Source organism: Bufo bufo, chromosome 1 (genome assembly GCF_905171765.1).
Source record: "Bufo bufo chromosome 1, aBufBuf1.1, whole genome shotgun sequence".
NCBI lineage: Eukaryota > Metazoa > Chordata > Amphibia > Anura > Bufonidae > Bufo > Bufo bufo.
In genome coordinates, this window is record NC_053389.1 from 660,883,997 (window position 1) to 660,910,786 (window position 26,790).

Below are 26,790 nucleotides of genomic sequence, written 5' to 3' on the forward strand. Positions count from 1 at the left end.
CTGGGGAAGCCCCAATACCATTCCTGACTCAAAGGAGCTTGTTATATGGGGTGGGTAAAGTATTCTATAATTATGGCTCAGTGCTATAAGTTAGCTCAGTTATGCTTACTGCTTTGTAATCAGTTTACCCTTCCTGTTGGCTTTTTGCCATGTTCTGGAGCTCAAGGGGCTTTATCCTGGGAAACTGGTTGGGAAATATTGGAATATACAGTTATAAGACAGGATACATTCACATTTGGAGGTAGTGGTGCTGCAAATTGTTTTTGTTCCTGTATCTACTGCTGTGTTATGGCCACATTGTATAATGTGGATTTTATAAAATCCTGTAAATTACTATGGCACATCTGGGCACTGGGATTACTATAATTTGTCCCCACAACCCTGAATGAGGGTACTTTCACACTAGCGTTATTCTTTTCCGGTATTGAAATCCGGTAAAGGGTCTCAATACCGTAAAAAAAACACATTCGTTTTATCCTAATGCATTCTGAATGGAAAGCAAAACGTTCAGTATGCATCAGGATGTCTTCCGTTCCGTCCCTTGTACGGTACTTTGACCGTATTTTTTTCGGACAAAATCCCGGAACACCACCGTACTTTCCATAGACATGTATTAATGCCGGATCCGGTACCAAGTGTTCCGGAAATTGCCGCGTTGCTGGATTCTGTTTTCCGTTATTCCGGATGAGAAGGATAACACCGGATCTGTCTACCAGATCCGGAAAAAACATATTTCCGCTTGCATACGGTTTTCCGGCAGGCAGTTACGAACAGCGCTAGTGTAAAAGTACCTCAATCTGTTAATTGATTACTAGAATGGAAACTGGCTCTGATTATGGCCTCCACCAGGAGATGTCTATACCAGGGTTATATGTCTGTGTGTCTGTGGCAATTCTTTTTGAAGTATTTGCATAGTCCGTCTTTATAACTAACATTTGAAGGATGCAGTGAGTATAATGGTCGGTTTCTTAAAATTAAATAAGAAATTGTCCAGTTTCTACTTATCGACTCCACATTGGGTCTGTTTGTGTTCTGTTCCAGTGCTGGATGCGCTGGCTGAGCTTTCTGATCAGAGGGAACAAATGTCTTTGGAATTCATGACATATTGCTCTGGTTTTATGCTCCAAGCTTGTATTGATTATTGAAACACAGACTGAGCCAAGGGTGTCGTACGCTGGCAGAAGTGTATGGTGCGTGGCGACTCTCATAAAATACATCTTCAGAGCAGTTTGTTCTGGATTCGTACATCTGATGGGTGCTCTGACACACCGTAACATCAGCCCAAAAAGAGCACAGTGAACTGCTGTCTATACCGGATGCTCGGTATAAAATGTGTGAAAGGTTTGGATTCACATCTTCAAGTAGAAGTCTGTTGTCTTACAATTCTTATGAAAACCGCCATAGACATTTGTTTTGCCTTAAAATACATCCAGCTGTATCCTTCTTTACCTTTCCTCTTGGTTTGAGGTTTCCCAAGATTGCTGTGAGAATGAACTTTTCGTAAGGCTGAATCCACCCATGGTGAACATACTGGAGCTTTTCCAACCAGATTTGTGGACAGAAAATTCACAGTAGGAGCAAAGTGGGTGAGATTTTAACAAACCTCATCCACTTGCTGCAGGAAAATGTTCATGCGTAAATTGGCATGCGGTGAAGAATACCAACACTTTCTGCAGATATTCTCCTCGAATCTCATGTTTTACAATGCGTAAGGAGAAATCCATGGCGACCTCCGTGATAAGATATGCATGTCAGCCTGTGGATTTTGGTGTAGATTTAAATCCATGGTGAGTTTTACCATCTCATGTGGATGTACCCTTGATCTATTATCTGGTCATCTGGAGAATTTGGTCATCTCGGGATAAGAGGAAAGGTAAGGAAGGACACATCAGTATATAAGCTTTGGAATGATACCTGCAAGCGGTTACTATTCAGCATAAGGAAGACATTAGTGGACAGATGAACATTCAGGCCTTGTCCCAAATTATTGCTTGTGTTCAGGTCACAATCATATTGACCTGAAATAGAAAATGAGAAGATTTGTAGGTTCTTGAAAATATGATTCAGTTCTTTTTCAATCAGTTATATCAGTGATCCTCTTACTTACCAGGTCTCCTAAATTGCAGAATTATAGGGGCACACGACCTACCACTGTCTATCTACCATTCAGGAGTCAGTCAAGGTTTGGTTATAAGAGTGCTGCCACACATAGTGGCGTTTTGTGCCCAGTTTAATGCATTCAAAAACCTCAGATTTTATGCAGCCTTTTTAAACATTTTTGACCAAATAGTGAGCGTGTCATTCATTCTTTAATGGCGTTGTTATATTAGAAAGTATGAATGCCCTTTTAATGTCAGTTTTTTCAGACAACAGTATGGCATTTGCAAGGCAAAAATAATAGTAATAGTAGATATCAGTGGGACACAAATAGGAAGTGCCACACCCAGAAAATAAAAGCATAAAATAAAAGCCATTTAGTCAAAAAGAAAAAGCCAGTTAGAAAAAAAAGCCATTCCGCCAAAAAACACAACTCAAAGGTGTCTCCCCATTGAATATGTATGTGTATGGGGGAATGGGTCAGGAGGGGCAGCTATTGAATGTGTATGGCGCCTTAAAACCTGGAGCTGATTTATTATTTTTTTAATTAAGAAACAATGACGAAAAACACCTAAAAACGGCAAAATATCACCTGTGTGTGAAACCAGCCTAAAATAGGTGTTACAAGCAGGTTAAGGCTACTTTCACACTCGCGTTTTGTGCGGATCTGTCATGGACAGATCCGTTCAGATATTACAACCGTCTGCATCCGTTCAGAACGGATCCGTTTGTATTATCTGTAACATAGCCAAGACGGATCCGTCTTGAACACCATAGAAAGTCAATGGAGGACGGATCCGTTTTCTTTTGTGCCAGATTGTGTCAGTGAAAACGGATCCGTCCCCATTGACTTACATTGTGTGCCAGAACGGATCCGTTTGGCTCAGTTTCACCAGACGGACACCAGCGTTTTGGTGTCCGTCTCCAAAGCGGAATGGAGACTGAACTGATGCATTCTGAGCGGATCCTTTTCCATTCAGAATGAATTAGAATGCAAACTGATCCGTTTTGGACCGATTGTGAGAGCCCTGAACGGATCTCACAAACGGAAAGCCAAAACGCCAGTGTGAAAGTAGACTTAGTAGTCCTTTATGTAAAGATGATTTCATGAAAAGGGTTATTAGAAGTACCGCACACTTGTGTTTTAGCTTCCAAGAGTCAGTCAAGGTACACAGAGAACATCTTAAACTGATTGAATATAATTTAGTAATTTGAGAGAATTGATGACTAAGCTCTTTCCGCTATGGGGTGTAAAATATTTTCCATTAAGAAGCAGACCACAGCTTTTCAGGTGATAGAACTTGGTGCTGATCCCAGTGTCAACTCGCTTTGTGATCTTAGGCCCTCAGCACAAAATTATATATGGGCTCAGTGGAGCAGGGAATCGTTTTTGCTGAAAAATTTCTAAATGCACTTGCGGCAAAATAGGAAGAAAAAAAAATGCTCTATATTATTAAAGCTAGTTCTGCCTAATAATAGAAGAATTATGTAGACTGAGCACATATAATGATCTCACGTTTATCCATTATTCAAATTGAAATTTTAAAATAAAAATGCAGTTAACTCAGGTTTTTCCAATTTTTTACTTTTATTTTTTGTATGAAATAGTCTGTACAAAGTGCTTTTATTAATCAAAGCAGCGTTTAGTTTTCCAAGTGAGTCAAATGAAGCACTAAGCACTAGCATCATTAAAAAGCACTGAATCTACTTTCAAGAATTCTGCCAGCCTGCTCTTGTTCAAGGGGGAAGGATCGGTTTTCTGTAATATTAAAAGCTGGCAAACAACTGAAATATAACTAGCTCCACCAGAAGCCAATTAAGATCAAAGCCGAGATTTTTCAGTAGTGAGGCTTCATCGTTTTAATATTAAACATTTTTTTCACTTTGACATAGATCAAGAGGTGTTAATGCGGATTCTTTGAAACAAGTCAAGTAGTGTTTTTAAGTGACAGAACTGCTATTTGTTCTATCACAATCAATTAGTATCATGCCCCGGAATCCTCTCCATCTCTCCAATGCTGTATCTGAAGTATCTGGTGCTGACAAACAAGAACAGTACTGTAGGCTTTCATGGCAGACGACGTGGCTGTCGGGAAAAAAACAAGACTAAGTACACAGTGATGAGAACAAAGCACACAGATTTGTATTCCTCCTTCCCAAATCATCCAAGCAAACCATGTATCTGATCAAGACGCAGGCGGATGTGACCGGGGTGTAAATAGTTAAAGCTGGTCATAGCAGACACAGGGTTGGGTATTATCACACATTCCCTAAATTGGCCATGCAGATTAGATTTTCGGGGCGACAGCTAATCTCATTCAGCTCAGCCAAGCGTGCACGGGCTCTGAAAGGAGAGAGGGGAGAAAGCTACAGCCAGACACTGCTTATCTCCACTAGGATCAGACAAATTGAAATCCAAAAGCCCGATCCTTCTTTCCCTGACATCTGTTGTAAGTGCGGAAAGCCACTATACACAGTAGATGGCCGATCAGTTCTGAGTTCAGCCAACAACTTTTCTAAGAGTAGAATATTGATGACCGATCCTCAGGATAGACCATCGATATCTGATCGGTGGGAATTTGACTTCCGGCCCAACTACCAAACAGCTGCTTTAAGAGGCTGCGGCGCTCCAATGAGCTCTGCAGTCTCCTGGCAGCTTACTAAGCACAGTGCTGTACATTGTATAGAGACTGTTGGTATTGCAGCTTAGACCCTTTCAGTGATGATAAAGGGGTTAATGTCATTTATTTTAAGGGAGTGAGTTTTTCACAAGGAGTCCTAATTTATGGTGTGCGAATGATAATGTTAAGCAGATATATTCACCTATAATAATCCTATGGATGACACATAATATGCTGCAAAAAACTGTGTCTTTGGGTGTATGTTAATGTATGTGTTAATTGGTAATAATCATTACTTTTGGCTACATGTACAGAGGACATGCATGGAAAAACCTGGTTTCTAGACTCTAGTGACTGTATGATACAGGATGAACCATTGAAAAACTATGATAAATATAATTTGTCTGTTTCTTTAAGGAAATAAGGTCATGATATATCAAGACATGAGCATAGTGTCTTAAAATTGTATTATCTATCATGGTTAGTAGTTTTTCCATCCATTTCTGTATAAGCATTATTTCTGGCAGATCTCTAGACCTTCCCTTGGAACTCAGAAATACAATGCTTCTTCAAGATACTTTAAAGGCCTGGAGACGCATAAGATCTCTGTTTAAGCTTTTTCCTTATCTATAGTAGGAGAACATTCAGCTGTGGTTGGATTAATTCCAACCGGAGTAGAAGTACAACGGCAGAACCAGGTTTGCAGTATAAAACAGACTCAGTGGACTACGAAAATGGAAATATACATAACTTTCATTAGGTATTACCAAACATTTTTGGTACCCCTAGAGGATTTCCTCTGTTATCAATGAAAAAGTATAGTGTCGGTTCCAGGTCAGGGATGTCAGAGTCTGTGGATTCCTGTAGATTTCTATGAGATTTTTCCCAAACAAAGGAGAAAACTCACCATTTGCACAATACATAATACTCAGATAGACCCAAGGATTCTAGACAGGGCATGTTTTAGTAGATGGGAAAAAGAAACTGAGTTTTTAACTACCCATTGAACCAAAAATGAAACCGCAGACAAAAAACAGAAAGGGTGGATCTAGTGTATGCTTCAATTAAATCTGAAATTCATAATTATACAGGATCCATATATATCTGCATTCCATGTCATGATGGGCCAGATAGGTGGTCATAATTAAAGGTGAAAGGACTATAATTTATTTTCCTATCAGAGAAGATGGTACCGTAATAAGTAACTGCTGGATTTCAAAAACATGCTGACTTATGCCTGTATAACACCTGCCGATTTTTCGGCAGAGGAACACTAATGAGAGTTCATAGATGAGCGATCATCTGTCAGTGTAATATTGTCGTAAATTATTTTCACTTTTTTTCTTATTAGTTTCACTTTCCAATATTGCATTTTTTCTCATTTGTAATTAAATGAAAAACTAAAACAAACAAAAAAATCAATCATGTTTCCATAACATGATTGATGAAGGGATGCGGACCTCTAGAGTTTGCATATGTTTTCATGAACCTCTAAGTAGTTCTTAATGAAGTAATAAACCTTCTTTATAATAGTAACAATAACAGCAAAATTCCTAAAAAAGTAGTAACAATAAAAGGAAAAGCCTTCATTGTTGGAAATTAAGGGATGGATACATACATTACTGTAGACTTAGTCAGTTAGACCACTCAGGAGCCCACTCTGAAAACTGAGCTTTTGACAAAAAGAACTTTTGTAGACTCCAGCACAAAACAACCAAAAATATAGGCACCGGTTTCAGATTTATAGGCATATTTTCTACCTGGCAGCTGAGATTTGTCCATCTATGACAGAAGGAGAATTTAGTATTTAGTGGAACACATATATCACCTGTAATAAAGGTTTTTTGGAATGTCCTACTTGACAACATCAGTGATTTTTGATCTATTGCATTGCTAAAATAAATTTGATCTAACGTTATTAGACTTTTTAAAACACATTCAAGATTGAAAGGTTCAGGGAATAATAAGCCAGTGGATTTTTATGATGCCGTAGTGATTCTCCCAAAAACAATATGGAAGAATAAATGGCTGAGCTACGACTTTACATATAAGGTCCATTTGTTATACATTGTGCTTTATATGGCATGTTTTAGTTTACTTTTATAAGCCTGCTGATGCATGTAGCTGGTTTCCAAGAATGGTCCTTTTTTTTCCTGGCAAATGACTTGATCAATAAACAATAGGACTGCTGGCTAACGTGTTCTAGATAGAGAATAACCAAATTCTACATCACTTGATTGTTTTGCAGTTAGATCATTCAACACTTGATCCAAAATGACTTTATGGATTGGAGCTGAATAACTACAACACACAAAGAAACTTCTTGTTCCCTACTGACAGCTGGGCCAAATGTTTGTTCCAACAGTGCTGATCGGTTTTCTGATAGTATTGACAACAAAACACAATATTACGACTTTGGATGAATTGGTATGGTTAACATTTCACAAACATTTCAGCCATTCCAAGTGTGCATACCTATGGGGAAGGTCGGGGAGATTATGTGTATGTCCAACTTTAGGCTACACTGCAACTTTGACTGCTGGCATCCCTACTGAGAGCTTTCTCATACCCCTTGCAAGAATTTGTTGATGACAGCACTCTCAAAAAAAATGACATCAAGCAACATAATGGCAATGTTGTGGCCCTTGTGTACAGTCAGGGTCTTCTCCAGCAACCAAATACAATCATCTCACCCTTTGTAAAGCCAAAGTGAAAGACCATGTGATGCTTTTCAGCTGATCTAGCCACATAAACAACCTCATCATAGAAGTCCAGTCCACACAGGGAGCAGGAGAAGAGTTCCTCAGGATCATTCACTCTACACTGTGCATGTTTGCATTTTTATATGTCTGGTTAATTTATTATATTACCATCCCAGGCCGGGCTTAATGTGATTGGAGTGCTTCATCCTGCCCAATCGGAGGGGATACGTCATCTCAAGCCAACTCTGGCTTCATGTGCACACTGAAGATACATTAGATGCCACCAGAACTGCCTTGTGATGACTGAATCCTGGATTTAGCAACATCAATCGAGCCAAAGTGACATTTAGGGTATGGATAACATGACTGTTCAGCCAAATGGTTCCACCTCCATGACTTTAACAAGTCATACAGTGCATGTGGGGATAAAACTGTTTATTTTTTTAATCAGTTACTGATATAGATAAATGTACTAATCCCCTAGGGGACAGAGGGGTAAAACTTAACATTTAATACAAATGCTTCTAAAATAGTAGGCGCTAGAGGAAGGGCCTCTAATACAAACAAACATGAGACAGCCCAAAGGGCCTAAATTAGACATACACAGTATGATGACAAAAACAATGTATTGAGCAAAACAGGAACGTTCTCACCCATGTGTGGAGATGGATGGCGAAATCTCTCTGGGGTTGCTGGTGTCATCGATGGACATTAATGATATGTCACCATACTGGAACAGTGCCAACGTATTCGCCCCTGCATAGACAGGAATCGGGAGACAAAGGCCCTAGAAAGCCCTATCAGAGGGACAGGGGCTAGTGTGCCCTACCTGTCTACACAAGGTACTTACCCCGCAAGGGGCATCCCCGTCCGGATACCTATCCCTATTAGGGGCGGAATCCCTAGTACACCCTATTCAATATTATTAGGACTAATTTCAGGATGTACTACTACTTCAGCTGTGTTCTAGTTACAGTAGTCAATTGTTCACTACATGGTGCACTGAATAATTCCCTTTTCACCCTTCTTTAACCCCTTTATCTTCACATTTCTGCACAGATTTACGCAGTCCATTAGAATGACAGTTTTCTCTCTTGTTATTGAGTAACCATTAGCCGGTAACTAATGGCCTAGATCAATATCTTCTCAAGAATTGGTGTACTGAGTGATGGGAAGCTCTTCCAATGTCTATAAAATATAACCTAATTTGAGAAGGTAATGTCTATCAGTTAACAAACTGGCCAACAGCTAATGAACGTGTATGGGCATTTAAAGGGCCCCTTTTATCAGAAAGGGGTCATTATTTTTTAATTTCAATATTCATAGAAAACATTTTTTACGAATGTTTGGCCATTTTTATTTTTCATTTCAGCAGCATCGCACCACTGAAAAAAAAAATAAAAAAAAAAATATTGTCCTTCTTTGGCAGTCAGCACATAGAGATAAAACTTCTATATAGATAGGGATCCCATTATTTTACTGTTGATGTAATGCAAAGATGTTATTTGTTTGTATAATAGTAGATTAGTAGAATCAAGGCTGTTTACTGTGCTAAAAGTCCAAAGAAGGAAGTTACAAAGCCAGAGCAGGAAGTAGAATATATGGAGTGAAACCAAAAAGTATATCCAGAAAACCATCTACCTTTTTTTCAAAAAATTACATAGAATATTCACATATAGGCAGTTTATATGTGATTTAAAACATTTTTTGATCGAAGCGTTCCTTTTAAATAAAGCTTTAGTAGCAACTGTTTGTTAATAAAACATTACACTTGCCTGCCATTGACTAAAGTAATGACTTGGGTTGCAGTATTTGCTCACTAGTAAAGCCATATGTTGTGTCTTTGGGGCATCGGTAGAAGATCTATGTCTACGCTCTATATGTAGAACTAAATGTCGATGTTCTAACCAAGGGATCAGCAACCTTCAGCACTCCATCCATGGTGAAACTACGACTCCCAGCACGCACAAGTTCTTGGGTGTTGTCAGAACCTCCATAGAAGCAAATGGAGCATTTTGGGAGTTGTAGTTTCACAACAGCTGGAGTACCAGAGGTTGCTGACCTAGTCTAACCCCTTGTCTAGGAGCTGTTTAGTCATTAATTAGCAAGCATAATAATAAGGAATCAAAATTTCACTTAGCAAACATGTAAATGTCCTTCCGTGGTATGGGAACAGTGGTATAAGAACCACTATTACTATATCATTGCTCACTAGATTTTGTAAAGTTATCAGTAAAGAAAAAAAAATAGAAGTAGTAGTAACACTTCTTTATTGACTGTCTGGTATTGATTATCATATTCATGTACAAAATCATCTCCAAATTTCTGCTGTGATGTTACTATGGAATAGGATTTCAGAACTTGGAGAAGGATGGTTTCTTTATCTACAAGCCTCATCGGATTTTGGAGCAAGGGGCCAAAGTGCTTATGTCAGTAGATGCTTCAAACACGAATACGCTGAACTTTTCCTGATATAGCATTTTGCCTTCAGGTGAATTTTAATAATTCACTTAAGTGGCTTTTTGACATTGGTTGATTGCTCTGCAGCTTTGTGTGATTAAACTTCGTTCATCTACATAGACGTTAATTCATTTATGTAAACATATTCAATGAAATTTAATTCGAAATGTTAGCCTTTGCAGTATATTGATATCCATGCCAGGGTACACCAAAACTGTCAAAGCGGGGTTTACTCAAGAGTGACCTAGGTAGGTGCTTAGGATTTTGTTGCCTTAGGAGCTCCGGCACTGTCACACTCTGTAGTAATACAGCAATATACTGTATTTGCTATGATGGAGAAAACATGGCCATTTTTACAAGGAAAGTTGGACTTTTTGATCTTTACGTTGAACTATGTTTTTTAAAGGGAACCTGTCATCAACTTTATGCTGACCTCACTGAGGGCAGTATAAAATAGTGACAGACATGCTGATTTCAGCGGTGTGTCACTCATGAGGTAAAAGTCAGTGGTTGCCGAGAACCAGCATCATAATTATTTCAGCCCAGGCCTTAAAAAGAGTCAAATCTACTTGAGAAGAGTCATGGTTATTCATAACACCCTGCACTCGCCCATCTGCTGATGATTGGCAGTTCTCTCCTAGAGAGAAAGGGAGACAACCAGATCGAAGACTGTCAGACATCAGCAGGTGGGCAGGGAGAGCAAGAATTCATGAATAACCAGGACTCTTCTCAGGTGGCCGTGACTCTTTTCTAGGCCCAGTCTGCATTTACTTTTAACTTTTAAATGACAGACCACTGAAATCAACTCTATTCTAAATTCCCTTTTAATTGTGTCTCCGCCTAAACTAGACCCAGGTCTGCCCTATAAGTGATCGCGATGGCTATGTAGATCTTTACACAATGTATGGACAGCATACGTTTGGAACTGTTATAGTAAAGGCTGGTATTGGTGATCTTTATGACTGACCACATATAACTAGTTAACTAATTCTGTGTACAGACCCCATAATATTGTGACCAACTCTAAAATATTAGTTATATATAGTTGGACTATATGCATAAATTATTTAATTTACCCTCCACTGTGAATTCTACAATCATTACAAGTCACTGAGAAGTCAAGGCCTCCTTCTGACCTCCAACACCTTCTAATATCTTCTAATATTTTTAACAATTATTAATAGAGATACATTATTGTGTATAACACGTATCTCGGTGGCTGCAGAACATCTTTATGAAACAGGAGCTTTACATTAAATATTGTGGATTATTAGAAAATACCTTAAAAAAGACCATATATTACTCCGGGGACAGATCCCATAGGAGAAAGATACACAGAGCCTATTTTATAGCAATGTGGAACACTGACTTTTTGGAGCTTTTTGACGTTACCATGCCACCAGACGTGTACAGGTAAAAAGTCCATTGACGTGTAAAATAAAAATATAAGATCCCCCTTAGGAGCCCCTAGTGTAGGGTAAAGAATAAAGACAACTACAAGAGAAGAAAAGATGGCATACCATGATATAGACGTTACAGAGGACTTCTGTGTGAGGGTTTGTACAAGCAGATTAACAGTGAAGGTTGGTATTATGTTGAGTTCTGGAATATGGAATATGTTTTAAACTATTATGGTGACCAAGGGGGTTTATTTATGAGAGTATATGCGTGTAAACAGTTGGATAGTAACAGGCTGTCTTTGTAGATTGCTATGTGCGCCATGTGTATGTGCACTACATTCTCTACTGTATTCCATGTTTGTACCATATGCATATTTGTTGAGTGGTCAGCTCAGACCACCAAATGTATGCCATCTCTATATCTGTAAAACACAAGAAAATCATTCCCCGCATGGCCTAGGTTCATCGCATGGCCTAGGTGCAGCTCAGTCCCATTCAAGTGAATAAGCCTGGGCTGCAGTACCAAGCACAGCCACTATACAATGTTCGGCACTGTGCTTGGTTATCTGTTAGGAGGCTGCAGCTCTCACCGGAGCACCCCGGCCTCGTCAAACAGCTGATCAGTGGGGGTGCTGGGAGTCATGCATAGCCATGAAACTGATCAGATATTTATGACCTATCCATCATTATCAAAATCCCTTTAAACCCCTTTAAATTAAGTCTATTGTAAAGACCTGCATGATATAATCATTATTTCATTGCCTACCAATATCAAATAATGGAAACGTCAACTAGTTATTTGAAAGCCATGTCTAGTTTGACCCACAGCTATTGTCAGGTCCTATACACATTTCCAAATTAATAATATAGGGCTGTGGACGTGTTTTACCATTGCACGGCTATATTCCCACACGCAGGTATGAATGGACGTGTATTCGACATATTCTGGGGGTGCAGGTGCAATGAACCCTTTAAATCATTTTCAGATATTTATTTTCTACACCGGATAAAACAAAACTTACACGCCAACTTGGAGAAAAAGCCTTTTAAATGCCACTTTAATATCATCAGCCCATATTTCAGTAAAGTAATGGAACTGACAAAAGTGTACATGGATCTGTAACAAATAACATTTAACCCAGCCGCCCGTGTAACATGAATTGTTATTGGAGATAAATCTGCAGGGAAAGGACTGATAAATTAGTGGTTAAAATTGACAAGTGACAAGACATTTGGAAACATCATTTGTCTTCTTTCAACAGAGAAGGTGATAGCCGTGCATTTCAAATAATGCCTTTTCCTGTGTCCAGAGCTGTGAAAATAACAGGCGGCGGGTAGTGCGGATGTGCCGTTCCTCCCAAATCCCCCTTTATAACAGTCTTATTGCGCACCAGGCTATTATTCCCCATTGCTAGTAAATGGGAGATTCTTACAGTATATCACTATTACCGAATCCATAGCTTCTTGTGTTTATTGTAGGGCATACCTCAGCATGGCGGTGAGTAGCTGGTGAGTAGTTCCCGTGCAGTCCTACATCTGCCAGTTCAGTATGTCCTTCTGGATTAAACAAGCAATTTGTTAAACCTTTACTGGAAGGAAGCGCACCAGAACTGATGGGGTTTACGCTCAGGATCTCGCTGGTGGACTGATACTGACAAGGTAGAAAGTAAAAGTTTCCATACGTTCCAGTAGTCTCAAAGGGGGAATCTGTACGCCACTGGAATGTGCAAGAAGAAAGGTCGCCCCTCCTGACGCGTCTGTCTTAGTAACTACTTCCCCATGAGCATCTTTCCATTGAACTCCTTATGTTGAACCATTCCTTCATTATTCCAGCTTGAATTTTGTGAATGGATTACCAATAAAGGTCCCTCTGGGTGTCACCATTTGGGGGGGTGTCCTTGCACAGTCTGACAATGTCCAATCAGTGTGGCCAGTATCAGACTGTGCACCCCAACTGGTAACACCTAGTCTCCTTTTATGATCTACTCCTGGTTTTTATCTTCAAAAACTTACTTAAATAACCTGCCCATGTGTCCGTACCCTAAGGCTGTGTTCACATCTCCGGCACAAACTCTGGTTGTCTGATTTGGCAGAGGAACGGGCTACTGAAGTTTACCGTCTCTAGCATAGCTGAATACTGCCACACACTGTTGGACCCCCCCCCCTTCCCCGACTATAATGGGATCTGATAGGGATTCGGCAGCTTTTTGGCATAAATGCTGGCTTTCGGATGGACAAATACTGCGCCATTTATGCAGAAAAGCTGTCAGATCCCATTATGGTCAATGGGGATCCAGTGGTGCGTTCGTTGCCAATCATTGAGTATCGGGCCATGTAAATGGGCCCTAAAGGCAGCCAGTGTTTTGTGACTAAGAAGGCAGTACTGCTTGTATAATAGTGATCTGTGGGGCCCCTTGTAGCTCTTTATAAAAGTGTAGAATATATTTTCTTTTCCAACTTTATATAAAAAAAAAGAACAGATAATGACATAGTAACATAGTTTATAAGGCTGAAAAAAGACATCTGTCCATCCAGTTCGGCCTGTTATCCTGCAAGTTGATCCAGAGGAAGGCAAAAAAAAAACCCTGTGAGGTAGAAGCCAATTTTCCTCACTTTAGGGGAATAAAAAATTCCTTCCCGACTCCAATCAGGCAATCAGAACAACTCCCTGGATCAACGACCCCTCTCTAGTAGCTATATCCTGTAATATTATTACACTCCAGAAATATATCCAGGCCCCTCTTGAATTCCTTTATTGTAGTCACCATCACCACCTCCTCAGGCAGAGAGTTCCATAGTCTCACTGCTCTTACCGTAAAGAATCCTCTTCTATGTTTGTGTACAAACCTTCTTTCCTTCAGACATCAGTTACAGAATGGCAATACAATCTACAGAGAGTCTCTCCCAATTATCATACTTGCAGTCCAATAGAACGTCGGCACATAGAATAGATTTTATTAATATGGTTTAAAAAAATAATACAATATTTTATTTTATGATTATAAATGCCTCTTAAAATCCGAATAAATCTGTTTCACTGGTGTCCACATGACATCACTTACATCTGCATCTGCTACTGTTTGCCTGGCTGTGTGACTTGTAAACTTTCCAGGGCAGGACATGTATACTTTCCATGTTTGCTATGTACACTGGCAGGTACATGTGTGGCTTAGTAATATGTTGATAGCAGGTGTAGTTTATCGAATGTTCTTTCATGGCCTGTGATGGAAACCCATGAATAACGGTGAATATTACTGCACTTAATATTTTCATTGTTACAGTTGTGGTTGATTTAATATATGTAATAGGGTCATTGTTCTAAAATCTCTGTTCTGATGTTCCTCTGTTATTCCTCCTGTAAATACATCTGTAAATTGATAACTGGGTGTCACTGTTGCTTTTGACAGTAGATCATGTCCCTACACACTATGAAGATGTCCAATCCATGCTGATAGTTTCAGACCTCAATCAGTGCGGTCTAATACACATAGATAATGTACAGTACCTTTCTTTCAATTTAAACAGTAATTTACATAGTCACTTAAAGACATATTTACACTAGACTATTATCAGGCCTGTAATTTGTACGTACGCTCGTTCTCAATAATTTTCCTGTGTAAAGGTACTGTCGATCATCGGATGAACGAGCAAAATGCCATTTTTTTGGGTGAATTTATTACTTATGCAGCACATTATATCATTGTTTCTGGGCAGCAGATTGTCCTCTGTGACTTGAAGACCATGAACCCTGCTATATGAGCAGAAATCTGTTTCATTTAACAAAAAATTATTAGAAATTATAAGATATGACTTGATATTGCTTGCTTTAGGACGGGTGATAATTAGGGATGAGCGAAGCGAGCTTCATATCCTAGATCCAAAGTTGCTTCGCTCCAAACTTCGTTTTAATGCTGTACGGAGATCCATCTCCATACAGCATTAAAATGTCTGGGCACCGACGAGGCAAATTCGAATAGTTATCACCGAAGTCTCGCCGACTTCGGTGAATAACTTCGGGATTTGATAGTAGGCTATAGGAAGATACATACTGTATGGTAGTTAATACAATTACTTCTCACATGTATGAGTAGATGCCTGAATTCAGCAGAAAGTAACCATTTCTCCAGCATTCAGAAATTAAGCAGGTTTGAAATATTTGTGGATATCAATGAAATAATTCACAGTTTTACATTTTTTTATAGGTCAAACCCTGTTATCAGAACGTGGACTGGTCCATTTTATGAACCATGACGTTGTGTGTGCTTCATGCTGGCATGGTGCTAGTAATGGCGTCATTGGGCTATGCAGTTAGCTTCCCTGAAGACGATGAGCCTATCAACATCGTAGATTATCACTGTAAGTATTTTCCCTGTTTACTGTACATTGGGGGGATTTATCATGAGGGTAATATTTGAAGTCAGTTTTCCATCAGTCTGTGTTTGCAATACATTTATAAATTAGCGCACATTGCTTGTTAAATTTAGTCTATCTTCAAACCTAATATCCCAGTATTTTACCCAGTGCTTTACTGGAGTGACTTTGTGAATTTTTCGGCAATGTTTTTTGAAGAAATGTCCCAGTCAAAAATCTGGATTGAAACTCATTAACATACACTGCCTGCCCCAAAAAAAGGTCACACACTCTAATATTTCTTTGGACCACCTTTAGCTTTGATTACGGCACGCATTCGCTGTGGCATCGTTTCGATAAGCTTCTGCAATGTCACAAGATTTATTTCCATCCAGTGTTGCATTAATTTTTCACCAAGATCTTGCATTGATGATGGTAGAGTCTGACTGCTGCGCAAAGCCTTCTCCAGCACATCCCAACGATTCTCAATGGGGTTAAGGTCTGGACTCTGTGGTGGCCAATCCATGTGTGAAAATGATGTCTCATGCTCCCTGAACCACTCTTTCACATTTTGAGCCCGATGAATTCTGGCATTGTCATCTTGGAATATGCCCATGCCATCAGGGAAGAAAAAATCCATTGATGGAATAACCTGGTCATTCAGTATGTTCAGGTAGTCAGCTGACCTCATTCTTGGAGCACATACTGTTGCTGAACCTAGACCTGACCAACTGCAGAAACCCCAGATCATAGCACTGCCCCCACAGGCTTGTACAGTAGGCACTAGGCATGATGGGTGCATCACTTCATTTGCCTCTCTTTTTCCCCTGATGCGCCCATCACTCTGGAACAGGGTAAATCTGGACTCATCGGACCACATTTTCTTACGGCTACACAGCTGTTCAGTCCCAATCCCTTGAGTTCCCTTTTGCATTGTGCATGTGGAAATGCTCTTACTTTCACTATTAAACATAGCCCTGAGTTCTACTGTTGTTTTTCTTCGATTTGATTTCACCAAAAGTGATCGCCGATCACAATCATTCAGGATTTTTTCCCCACAACATTTTCTTCCTCGAATACAATGGGTCCCCACTATCCTTCCAGTTTTTAATAATGCGTTGGACAGTTCTTAACCCAATTTTAGTCGTTTCTGCAATCTCCTTAGATGTTTTCTCTGCTTGATGCATGCCAATGATTTGACCCTTCTCAAACAGACTAACATCTTTTCCACGACCACAAGATGTGTCTTTTGACATGGTTGTTTAAGAAATGAGAAGTGTAACGGATCACCTGGCACCCCGACTGGGTACCTCCGTTGACGATGAAACCAACCTCGCCACTAGAAGCAACTCATTGCACCAGTTGGGGTTAAATAACTTATTGCCAGCTGAAAGATAATCGCCCATGCAGTAACTATCATAACTATTTGCTTAGTTAAAGAGGACCTTTCACCAGAATAAAGTATCTAAACTGACTATATAGACGTGTAGAGCGGCGCCCAGGGATCCCCCTGCACTTACTGTTATCCCCGGGCGCCGCTCCGTTCTCCGGTTATAGCCTCCGGTATGTTCATAGTTAGGCTCCACCCAGGGGAACCTGCTGGCGTCTCTTTCTCCTATGCTGTAGCGCTGGCCAATCAGGCTATGAGCTGAGCGCTGCGATTGGCCAGCGCTACAGCATAGGAGAAGGAGACCGCGGCAGGTTCCCCTGGGTGGAGCCTAACTATGAACATACCGGAGGCTATAACCGGAGAACGGAGCGGCGCCCGGGGATAACAGTAAGTGCAGGGGGATCCCTGGGCGCAGCTCTACACGTCTGTATAGTCAGTTTAGATACTTTATTCTGGTGAAAGGTCTTCTTTAAAGGGTTTCTATCACCTCGTTTTGACATAATTAGCTATCAGACACTAGCGATAATTAGCTATCAGACACTAGCTAGTGTCTGCTCTACCAAACAATGCTATTATAATACCTTTGTGTGCAGCCGTTTGCCTAAAAAAATTAATTTTTATTGATATGCTAATGAGCCTCTAGGTGCTATGGGGGCGTCTTTTCAGCACCTAGAGGCTCGGTATACTCACACAAAATGCCGCCAAGCGCGTCCCTCCAGCCCGCCCATCTCCTCTGGAATGCGATCCTCCCTCTTAGCCAGCTGACGAATTCTAGCGCCTGCGCAGTGCGCGTCTGTATTCGGCGCAGGCGCAGTGAATGTCTGACCGCTCCCTGCACAGACATATCCACTGCTTGCTGCCGGGTGTCATCTATTTCTCGGAGCACTCTGACGTCATCGGCGCAGGCGCAGTGGAGATGTCTGTGCAGGGAGCGGTCAGACATTCACTGCGCCTGTGCTGAATACAGGCGCGCATGGCGCAGGTGCGAGAATTCGTCTGCTGGCTCAGAGGGAGGATCGCATTCCAGAGGAGATGGGCGGGCTGGAGGGACGCGCTGGGCGGCATTCTGTGTGAGTAGACCGAGCCTCTAGGTGCTGAAAAGAGGCTCATTTTTAGGCAAACGGCTGCACACAAAGGTATTATAATAGCATTGTTTGGTAGAGCAGACACTAGCGGATCGCTAGTGTCTGATAGCTAATTATGTCAAAACGAGGTGATAGAAACCCTTTAAATCAAGGTGGCGACTTTTTTTTGGACAGGCATTGAATCTCATTAACTCATTACCATATCTGGAGTGAAACTCATTAACTTACCAATTATTCATCTGCTTTTAAAAATTGGAATGGTGTAAAAATGGAGAAAAAGTGACCTCAAAAAGTCGCGACTTTTTGAAGGCAGAATTCTGGAATGCAAGGCTTGATAAATTACACCCATTATGTATGTAGTAAAGTACCAGAACTGTAATAGATTTGCCAGATTTGTTGTTGAGAGATCTAGCGGACAAAGACATCATGGTGGAAACAAAAATGTGAGAACCCTCTCAAGCCCTAGTAATGTTAGTAGATTAATCATGGGATAACCCCATAGGTTTTATGTAAAAAAAAAAAATCATACAGACATCATACAGTACATGACAATCTCATTCCAACAGAGCTAGAACCAGCCCTGTACTTTGCATGGATCCAGAGATCTCATTCATTGCTTCAGTTGCTCTGCTAAATGTATTTCAGGGTGGCAGCTCAGGGTGCGTGTCCTTTCTCAAGGAGCATGCCCTGTCTGCTGCAGCTGGTGGCAGTTGAATGATGGAACTGAGCATGTGCATCCATCACAGTGAAGGGGACAGAGAAATTAGAAAAAGAGAAAACAGCAGGTGGTGCTATGCAGATAGATTTCATTGAATGACTCAGTGGCTATACAACATTTTTAATTACAAGCACAAAAGTATTCAGATCCAAGGGCTGGTTTAAAAACTGTAGCGTTTTAACCGAGTGAACAAGTAAAGGTTGACCTTCAGGTATTCTTAATGAACTCCCCATATGCATTAATGGCCGGTTTGGTTTTCAGTCGAGACAGGCTAGTAAGCTTAATCCTTCAACACAAAACCTTCTAGACTCATCTATTCCTCCAGCTGTAGAGGAGACCAAGAAGCGTGAATTTAAAGTGGCCCTGGAAAAAAAACTAAAAGTGGCCCCATTTTGTAGGCATTTCCAAATTAACAGAAGGCGGGGCAACACAAGTAGGTGGGGTCAACAATACCATAGTGCAAAATACCATTATAGCAGAACCAAATAACACAGTGTAGCACAAAATACTGCCCCAAAAGCTGTCCCTCTGTGGTGACCATCAATAGCTACCATCTTCTGTCCTCCTTCTCCAGTTGTCTATGGAACAGGGGGCTTGGGTCACAGCAGGTGAATTCAGGAGGGCATGTGCGGTCGCTGGCTGTGTACATGAGTACCTGATTGTCACAGAGTTAATTACCGCTGGGAATTCATTATTTACCCAGCCAGCGGCCGTGAGGAGGACCCAGGCTGCCCCCTGGGTCATCGGCCCACCGAGAAATTTCCCTGTAAGGTCTGTGGCCAATCCGCCCCTGCCAAGAGACGATGACCACATTTCTGCAGATCAATTTTTTCAGGTGCAGATAGTCTTTCAGAATTGCAGAACTTTTTTTTTCTCATGCCTTTCTATCTTTAGTGTATCTTTAAATAAGCCAGTGATTAAATATGTGCTGAATTTATGTTTTTTTTTTGCTTTAATTGTGTTCTGATTCTCCCAGAAGGTTGCATTTTGCAATTTATCAGTACAGTACATTGGGTTATCTGCATAGAATTGTTTAACACAGACTGATTTGGTTGAAATCTCTCCAGCATGTTGTAGACTGTTTTTCCCGGAGAACATGGCCGTCCAGGAAAACATGCCATACAGTGTACTCTACTCTGTGGTTGTCTTTTGGAGGACCACACATTATTTGAAAGGGAAGGAAATCACAGTTGCTGACATTGGTCATATTTTATTCATTTATATTCAAGGTGTTGCATCAGGGATTTAGCTCAAACCCCTCTACACCTAGTATATACAGCTAATCAATTCTGTATATTGATTCTTTTGCTGTGTAATCCAGAGTGATGGTGTATCCCATTTTAACTTGCAGATTCAAGGCAATATCCTGTATTTAAAGGACGCCCTTCAGGCAATGAATCACAGCACAGCTTGGACTTTCAACTCATGTTAAAAATTCGAGACACACTTTATGTTGCTGGAAGGTAATTTCCTTTAATCTGTTTATATAATGTGGACTTGTATTCTGTTTTTCGTTCAGGAGTCATTTTTAAAGCTCACAGAAAAACTTTGGTTTAGAAAATTAAAATAGTAATCTCTATCAATTTTAGGTTTCATGCTTAGAAAGGAATGGAACAGACATAAAAAAAACAACCTAGTCATACTAAGATTGTGAGCCCCACTGTGGACAGCTTAAAGCCAATGTCTGTAAAGAGCCGCAGAATATGTCAGTGCTATATAAGTGCGTAAAATAAATAAATCAAACATATGGAGCCTTCATGTGACAATCTAATGCATAATTGCTAAGTAAAAAGGTTTCACTAATAATGCTGTGGGTGATTGGGCTGTACTGCCATTTTCAAAGTACTTTTTAGTCACCATTTAACAATTTGCAAATATATAAATTTTCTTTACAGCAATTAGTATAATAATGGCGACCACCTTTAACGAATACTAAGTGCATTAAATGGGTTGTCTAATGTCGACTACCCCTTTCCATATGACCCTCTCCTACTTATCACACTCTATTAATGGCCCTTTTACATGAGCCAGTGCATAAGCAATGATCAGGAACAAACCGTTGATACCTGATAATTGCCTATGGTTAAAGGCTATAGAAACCTTTGCAGAATTTTTTTTTTATAATTGCATTTTATTCATTTTTAGCTCATTTTTCAATTTGTTTTTATTTAAAGTTTTCAACAATTTGTATTCTACAGCCTTCAGTTTCAGTGTAAATACAGACTTTTGCTCTCTGCCTCACACTGAATCCGTCAGGGGGGGAGAGCTCTGATGGCTCGATCTGTAGTTCTTGTCCCGGAACTCCTGGCAGCTCATAAACACTTGCTATAGCTACATTTTTATCAAACTAATAAGAATTTATAAGAAATATAAGAAAATTTATAATAAAGATCACCTGAAAAAATTTTTTAGCCCAAAATGAGTAAAATGCAATAAAAAACAAATTACCCCCAAAGATGTCTAAAGCCCTAAGCCGAAGGAGAGTTTCATTTTTATGGAGCAATAATTTCTGTATGAGGTTGCTTGTCCCCATTGAGAATTAGTTTGCTGACTTCAGATTCTTGTTGACACAGGAATTCGAGCTGCCCAGAAATTATATATTTAATGTGCCACAGCTAAGATGTGATCACCCAATGAACCATTTGTTATTGGTGGCACACTTAAATGGCAATTATTGGCCGGTGTAGACCAGCCTTTAAGCAGAGCAGAGAACTACCAACCTTTGCACTGGCACTTCTGATCCATGTGTTACACAGTTTGCTACTCAGTTGAATGACAGGCAATGTAATACTACATGCCACTGCAGAGGAAAAATTTGGATGGCCTCAGCTTACCCTGGAAATAATAGCTGATAGCAGAGGGTTTCTAAAGATGTCCCATGTTGATCAGCTGGACACAAACAGCGAGAGGCCTATCAATCAGGCTGAGTCAAGTGAGGAAGAAGAGTCAAGTATAATTAGTTTTTTTTTAAATGAGGGACCCTGTTGGCATTTTATGCTGCCCATGGTTAGGTTTCTAGTTTGTACTATATATTTTATTCTCTTTACTTTAAATCCTATTGAAGGGGTTTGCTAGGGAGAAAAAAAATCAAGCCAGACATGTCAAATGGGGTTTCCAGGACTTCAATATTAGATAAGTCATGAATATCTGATTGGTGAGGGCCCGACCTCCAGCACTACTGCTGGTCAACTGTTTGAAGAGGCCGGAGGCCAGTGACGTCACATTCACTGGTCATATGACCTGTTTGTAATTTAAGTGAATGGGCCTGGGCTCCAATACCAAGAGCAGTCCCTATACAATGTACAGCGTTCTGCTTGGTATGCTGTGATGATCTTACAGTACTCACCAAAGCACCGCCACTCTTCAAACAGCTGATCAGTGGGGGTCAGACTCCGAGAACCTCTGCCCAAGGGGTGGTCACGGATATCCCAATGTTAATGACCTATATTTAATATCAATGCCCTATCCTAATCGAAAATCCCTTTTAAAAAATATAAAACGAAGGCATTACTTCCACCAATCCAGTCCTTCCTACTCTCCACTTCCTATCCCAGTGTGACACGCCGGAACTGCCAGTCACTGACCTGTCTTGGCCATTGGTTGGCTGAGCCAGTTTTTCCTTGCATTTCTGACATGTCAAGCCAGGACAGGAAGTGGAGAACAAAGTAGCGTCGAAATGGTAGCAATGGATCAGGAGATGTGAGTAACACTTCCATTTTATTTTTAACATCTTCTGACCATTTTTTTTTTATACCTAGCAGACCCCTTTGAAATTTTTATGTTACCATAAAGTTGTTCACTAGTCTGCAGGTCTGACTTATGAAACACAATTCAAAACATATTTCAAGATGTATGGGTTAGAAATATGTTTCTGTTTTTGTTGTAAATCTCATGACTATTATGAAAAACTTAGTAAAGGAGGTTGATCACTCTTTGCTTGGAAATACATTGATCTCAAGAAATATGATTTAAAAACTCTCTAATGACAGAAGGTTTGTTCAGCAACAGCCTGTTAAAACATGCATAGCCCGGATCTTAGAAACACATGGAAAGAAGGTTAGACTGCTCTGTTACAAGAAGAAAGCAAATGAAAGTGATACTCCAAGAAGGAAAAATGTAATCCGGCAATAACCTTCTGTCCAGACAAAGAAATTCAGCTGCAGAACATGTGTATTGTCTGACAAAAGTCTTGAAAATACATTTGTCATGCTATGCATGAATAACTCTAAGGCCTGCTCTCTTCTCCATTTCCTGAAGTGGCTTCTTTCTTTATCTTCCATAGAGATCAAGTTTATGCAGTAAATTTAAATGAGGTGCACAAGACTGAAGTAACACCAAGCAGAGTAAGTGAACGTACTCCAAAGTGCAATCAGAAAAGCCGCTTCGACTTTTAAAGGATAAAGGAAAAAGAAAATGTCATTCACATTCTTTATTGTTTGCTGATTTTGTTTCTTCAGAAGTTGACATGGAGATCGGGTCAAGCAGACCGTAAGAATTGTGCAATGAAAGGCAAACACAAGGTATTTCTAGACTGTTGAAGGCTAAACATCAAAAGATAACGTTAATAGAGAGGAGCTTCTGATTTCTAATGTTTCATGTATTTGTCATTCAGGATGAATGCCATAACTACATCAAGGTTTTTGTTCCACGAAATGATGAGTTGGTCTTTGTCTGTGGCACAAATGCTTTCAATCCCATGTGTAGATACTACAGGGTAAGTATGGCCTTTTTAATCTTTATGTACTCTGATGAAAATCCTTTCAATCTTTCTACCTTCTGAAAAAGTACAGACAATTGATAGAACATGTGTTGGATCTGACTAATGCGGAGTAATGAACAACACTGTAGGCTTATTGTGAGGTTTAAGCATAGATTAGGCCTCTGTTCATCTAGTAGAGGTAAAAGTAAACTAATCATCAAAATTATCTGACCTTTAATAATCTTGAAGATGTTTTACCACTTGCTAGTTTGGTGGAGTCAAGCTCTAAGACCTTTACCATCTTTGCTCTCTTTAAATATACCAGACCTTAAAGGGATTGTGTGGTCTAGTAAACTGATGATCCAATCTTGGGATAGGTTATCAATATCAGATCCACTTCCGGGACCCCTGGCGGTTAGTTATTTGTAGAGGCCGCGGCTCTCTTGAGTGCTGCATCCTCTTTGTGTTTGACTGCATGCTGTCTAGTGTGTGGTGGCGATGCAGTACAATTTCTTGTTCCATTCACTTGAATGGGATGAGTAGTTGTAGTTTTACTGCACCGTTGCTACAAGCTAGATGGTGTGCAGTTGAAAAGTTAAGAGGTTGTATGAGCGAGCGTTATGACCTCTTCAAACAGCTGATTGGCAGGGGTCCCAGGAATCGAGCCCCCCCCCCCCCCCTTCCCACTCAGCAGTACCTGAGAAGAGATCTTAACTTCCCTGGTCCCAGATACTCCGTTCTGACTCCTTAGCTTCAGGAATTTCTTCACTGGACTTCGGGTCCCCCTCTGTCAACTTCCTGCTCAACGGGGTCACATGCACTGTTGAAGCCAATGACTGGTTTCGGCAGTGACGTGTCTCCAAGTGGCAGGTCACTGCTGGGTCACATGCCTCTTGGAACACGTGACCCCTCTTTTTAAGGTGTTTACAGATGGTGACCGAAAGTCTAGTGTAGATAGCTTAAGAGGCAGGGAGAGCAATTGTATAAAGATTTCGCTACAGGTACCATTCTGTGAGCGAGGGATTTAAAACGAAAAAGTCATCCACAACCCCTTTAGCAATGTATGGAGCTGTGCTAGTTCCCGTGCACCATGGCTCCTTCTGTCAGCTAATCAGTGGGGGTGCCAGGAGTCAGACCTCCACTAATCCTATATTGATTAAGTATCCTAAGGATAGGTATTCAATATTTAAGTCTTAGTAAACAGCTTTAATGAGTAAAGGCCTTCAATGACATGTTATTAATGATATTTATAATCAATAGCAAATCAGCATCTCATAACTTCACATCAGAAACACACATGGCATATTATATTTGTTATTAAAATGTCTGTGTTAATAGATTTTTCATGCTAGTTACTAGGGATAAAAGGTCTGAGTAGGTGGATTAACCTACTGCTTGAACCATGAAGAGCCAAATATAACACATGATTAGCTGCTGAGAACTGCAGGGGGTTCTTTGTTACTTAAAATGTAGAGTCTATCTGTGGTAAATGGTCATTTGATTTCCTTTTTTTATCGGCACTCTAAATATGTGCAGCAATAATGTCTACAAAGTTATACATTCCATCCGAGTTATTTAGAATTGTAGGCTGAGAGCTTGCAGTGCTTTGTTGCTGAATTTTATATCTATCTATCTAAATATGTGTGTATATATATATATTTTTTTCTTTTGTAGTTAAGCACTTTGGAATATGATGGGGAAGAAATAAGTGGATTGGCCAGATGCCCATTTGATGCCAGACAGACCAACGTAGCCCTTTTTGCTAGTAAGACATTTGCTGTCACATTTCAGTTTGTAGGACCAATTTCATTATCTTTGCTTGGAGTCTTTGCTTGAGATTGAATTGCCATATCTTAAGCCATGTTGATGTTTAACTGATATACCATCTGTAAAGGAAGTATTGCTTATCACATTATTTTAGACTGCTCAAAAGATTATTTTGTGTATTTTTGTAATGATTTATATATAAAACTATGGATGAATAGTACACTATAACTGCATCATTTTAATGCATAGTGCCCGCCACCTGTCTCTTGGGTAAGATTTAGAAGGATTTTCTCATCTTCTCAAGCAGTGGCATACTCCTAGGATATGCCTTCACTTTATGGCCGGTGAGAGTCTGTCTTCTACATGAAGATGTAGCACTGTGTCCTTGTCACTGTTTTTCCACTCTGGCCATCCTCTTAGGCCACCCGCATAGCACTATTTCCCATGTGAATGGAGCAGCTGTGCACTACTCCATTTATGAGACTATGTCCTCCAGTCCCACAGAAGTGAATGAAGCGATGGTCATGCATGTGCACTACTGTTCAGTTCATATGAGGGAATCAAGGACCTCCGTTCTTGTGATGGCTGGAGTACCAGAGGTTGCACCCCCAGTGATCAGATATTTATCCCCTATCCTGTAGATAAGAGATAAGTGTTCTTTGTGGCCTTCACCACTTGAGACAAGAAGGGTTCTCCTTTGTGATTCAGAAATTGTTAAGATTTTTACCAAAATAGCCTGCTCTTCTTCTATGAAACCTAAATCTGATCCAGTATATTTCATTCTACACATTGTAGCTTTGTTAGCATAATTAGGATTTTAGAACTGTGGGTACTGAAAAATACAGTTTCTATGTTTGCTCCACTGCCAATATTCCTCACTTTTGTTCTTGGCAGCTTGAAAATGCAGTTTTTTTTATATTAGACAACTATGGTCAGATATTCTAATCTCAATACATAGTGTAAACTGCTTGGCTTTAGCATTTCTTTAAATACTACATAGTTTCCTTGTATACATAGTATATTTCTAGGAAAAATACCTGTAATTTACTGTGTGTATGTTTCCGTGTTTATACTTGATTTTATAATGAGAAATGTTTCTTTCTTGCTCAGATGAGAAGTTATACTCTGCCACCATGGCTGACTTCCAAGCCAGTGATGCTGTAATCTATCGGAGCATGGGGGATGGATTTGCTCTGAGGACAATTAAATATGACTCCAAGTGGCTAAAAGGTACTTGAAACCAAGCTTTTATTAATAATGACTAAGAGATCAGGCACCTACTTGATATGGGAATGAAGCGGAACGCAGTTTAATAGTATTTCTCAGAAATATGATGCATATTAAGTACCTTGGACCCTTTTAGGTTTGACAGAGCTATATGATGAAGCTAAATCTTGCATGCTGATACATCAAGGTCTTTACTCCAAATGCATATTTTCCCCCTTTGCAAAATGGTATATGATTGATTCTGCAGTTAAAAAATATATAAAAATCTTAACTG

At 40.0% G+C, this 26,790-nt stretch overlaps 1 protein-coding gene across 4 annotated transcripts in view; it reads left to right on the forward strand.

Moving 5' to 3' along the window:
- Window positions 1-26,790, forward strand: part of SEMA6D (semaphorin 6D) — a 70,772-nt gene that overhangs the window by 22,565 nt on the left and 21,417 nt on the right. For 3 of the 4 annotated variants that reach the window (XM_040413992.1, XM_040413990.1, XM_040413993.1), the window contains exons 2-8: window positions 15,480-15,636; window positions 20,175-20,286; window positions 23,106-23,166; window positions 23,281-23,343; window positions 23,436-23,537; window positions 25,197-25,287; window positions 26,400-26,519. In XM_040413992.1, the coding sequence (XP_040269926.1) occupies window positions 15,528-15,636; window positions 20,175-20,286; window positions 23,106-23,166; window positions 23,281-23,343; window positions 23,436-23,537; window positions 25,197-25,287; window positions 26,400-26,519 (658 nt within the window). In that variant the 5' untranslated portion in view covers window positions 15,480-15,527. The remainder of the gene's footprint in view (window positions 1-15,479; window positions 15,637-20,174; window positions 20,287-23,105; window positions 23,167-23,280; window positions 23,344-23,435; window positions 23,538-25,196; window positions 25,288-26,399; window positions 26,520-26,790) is intronic. The other variant, XM_040413991.1, reaches the window with a different exon arrangement.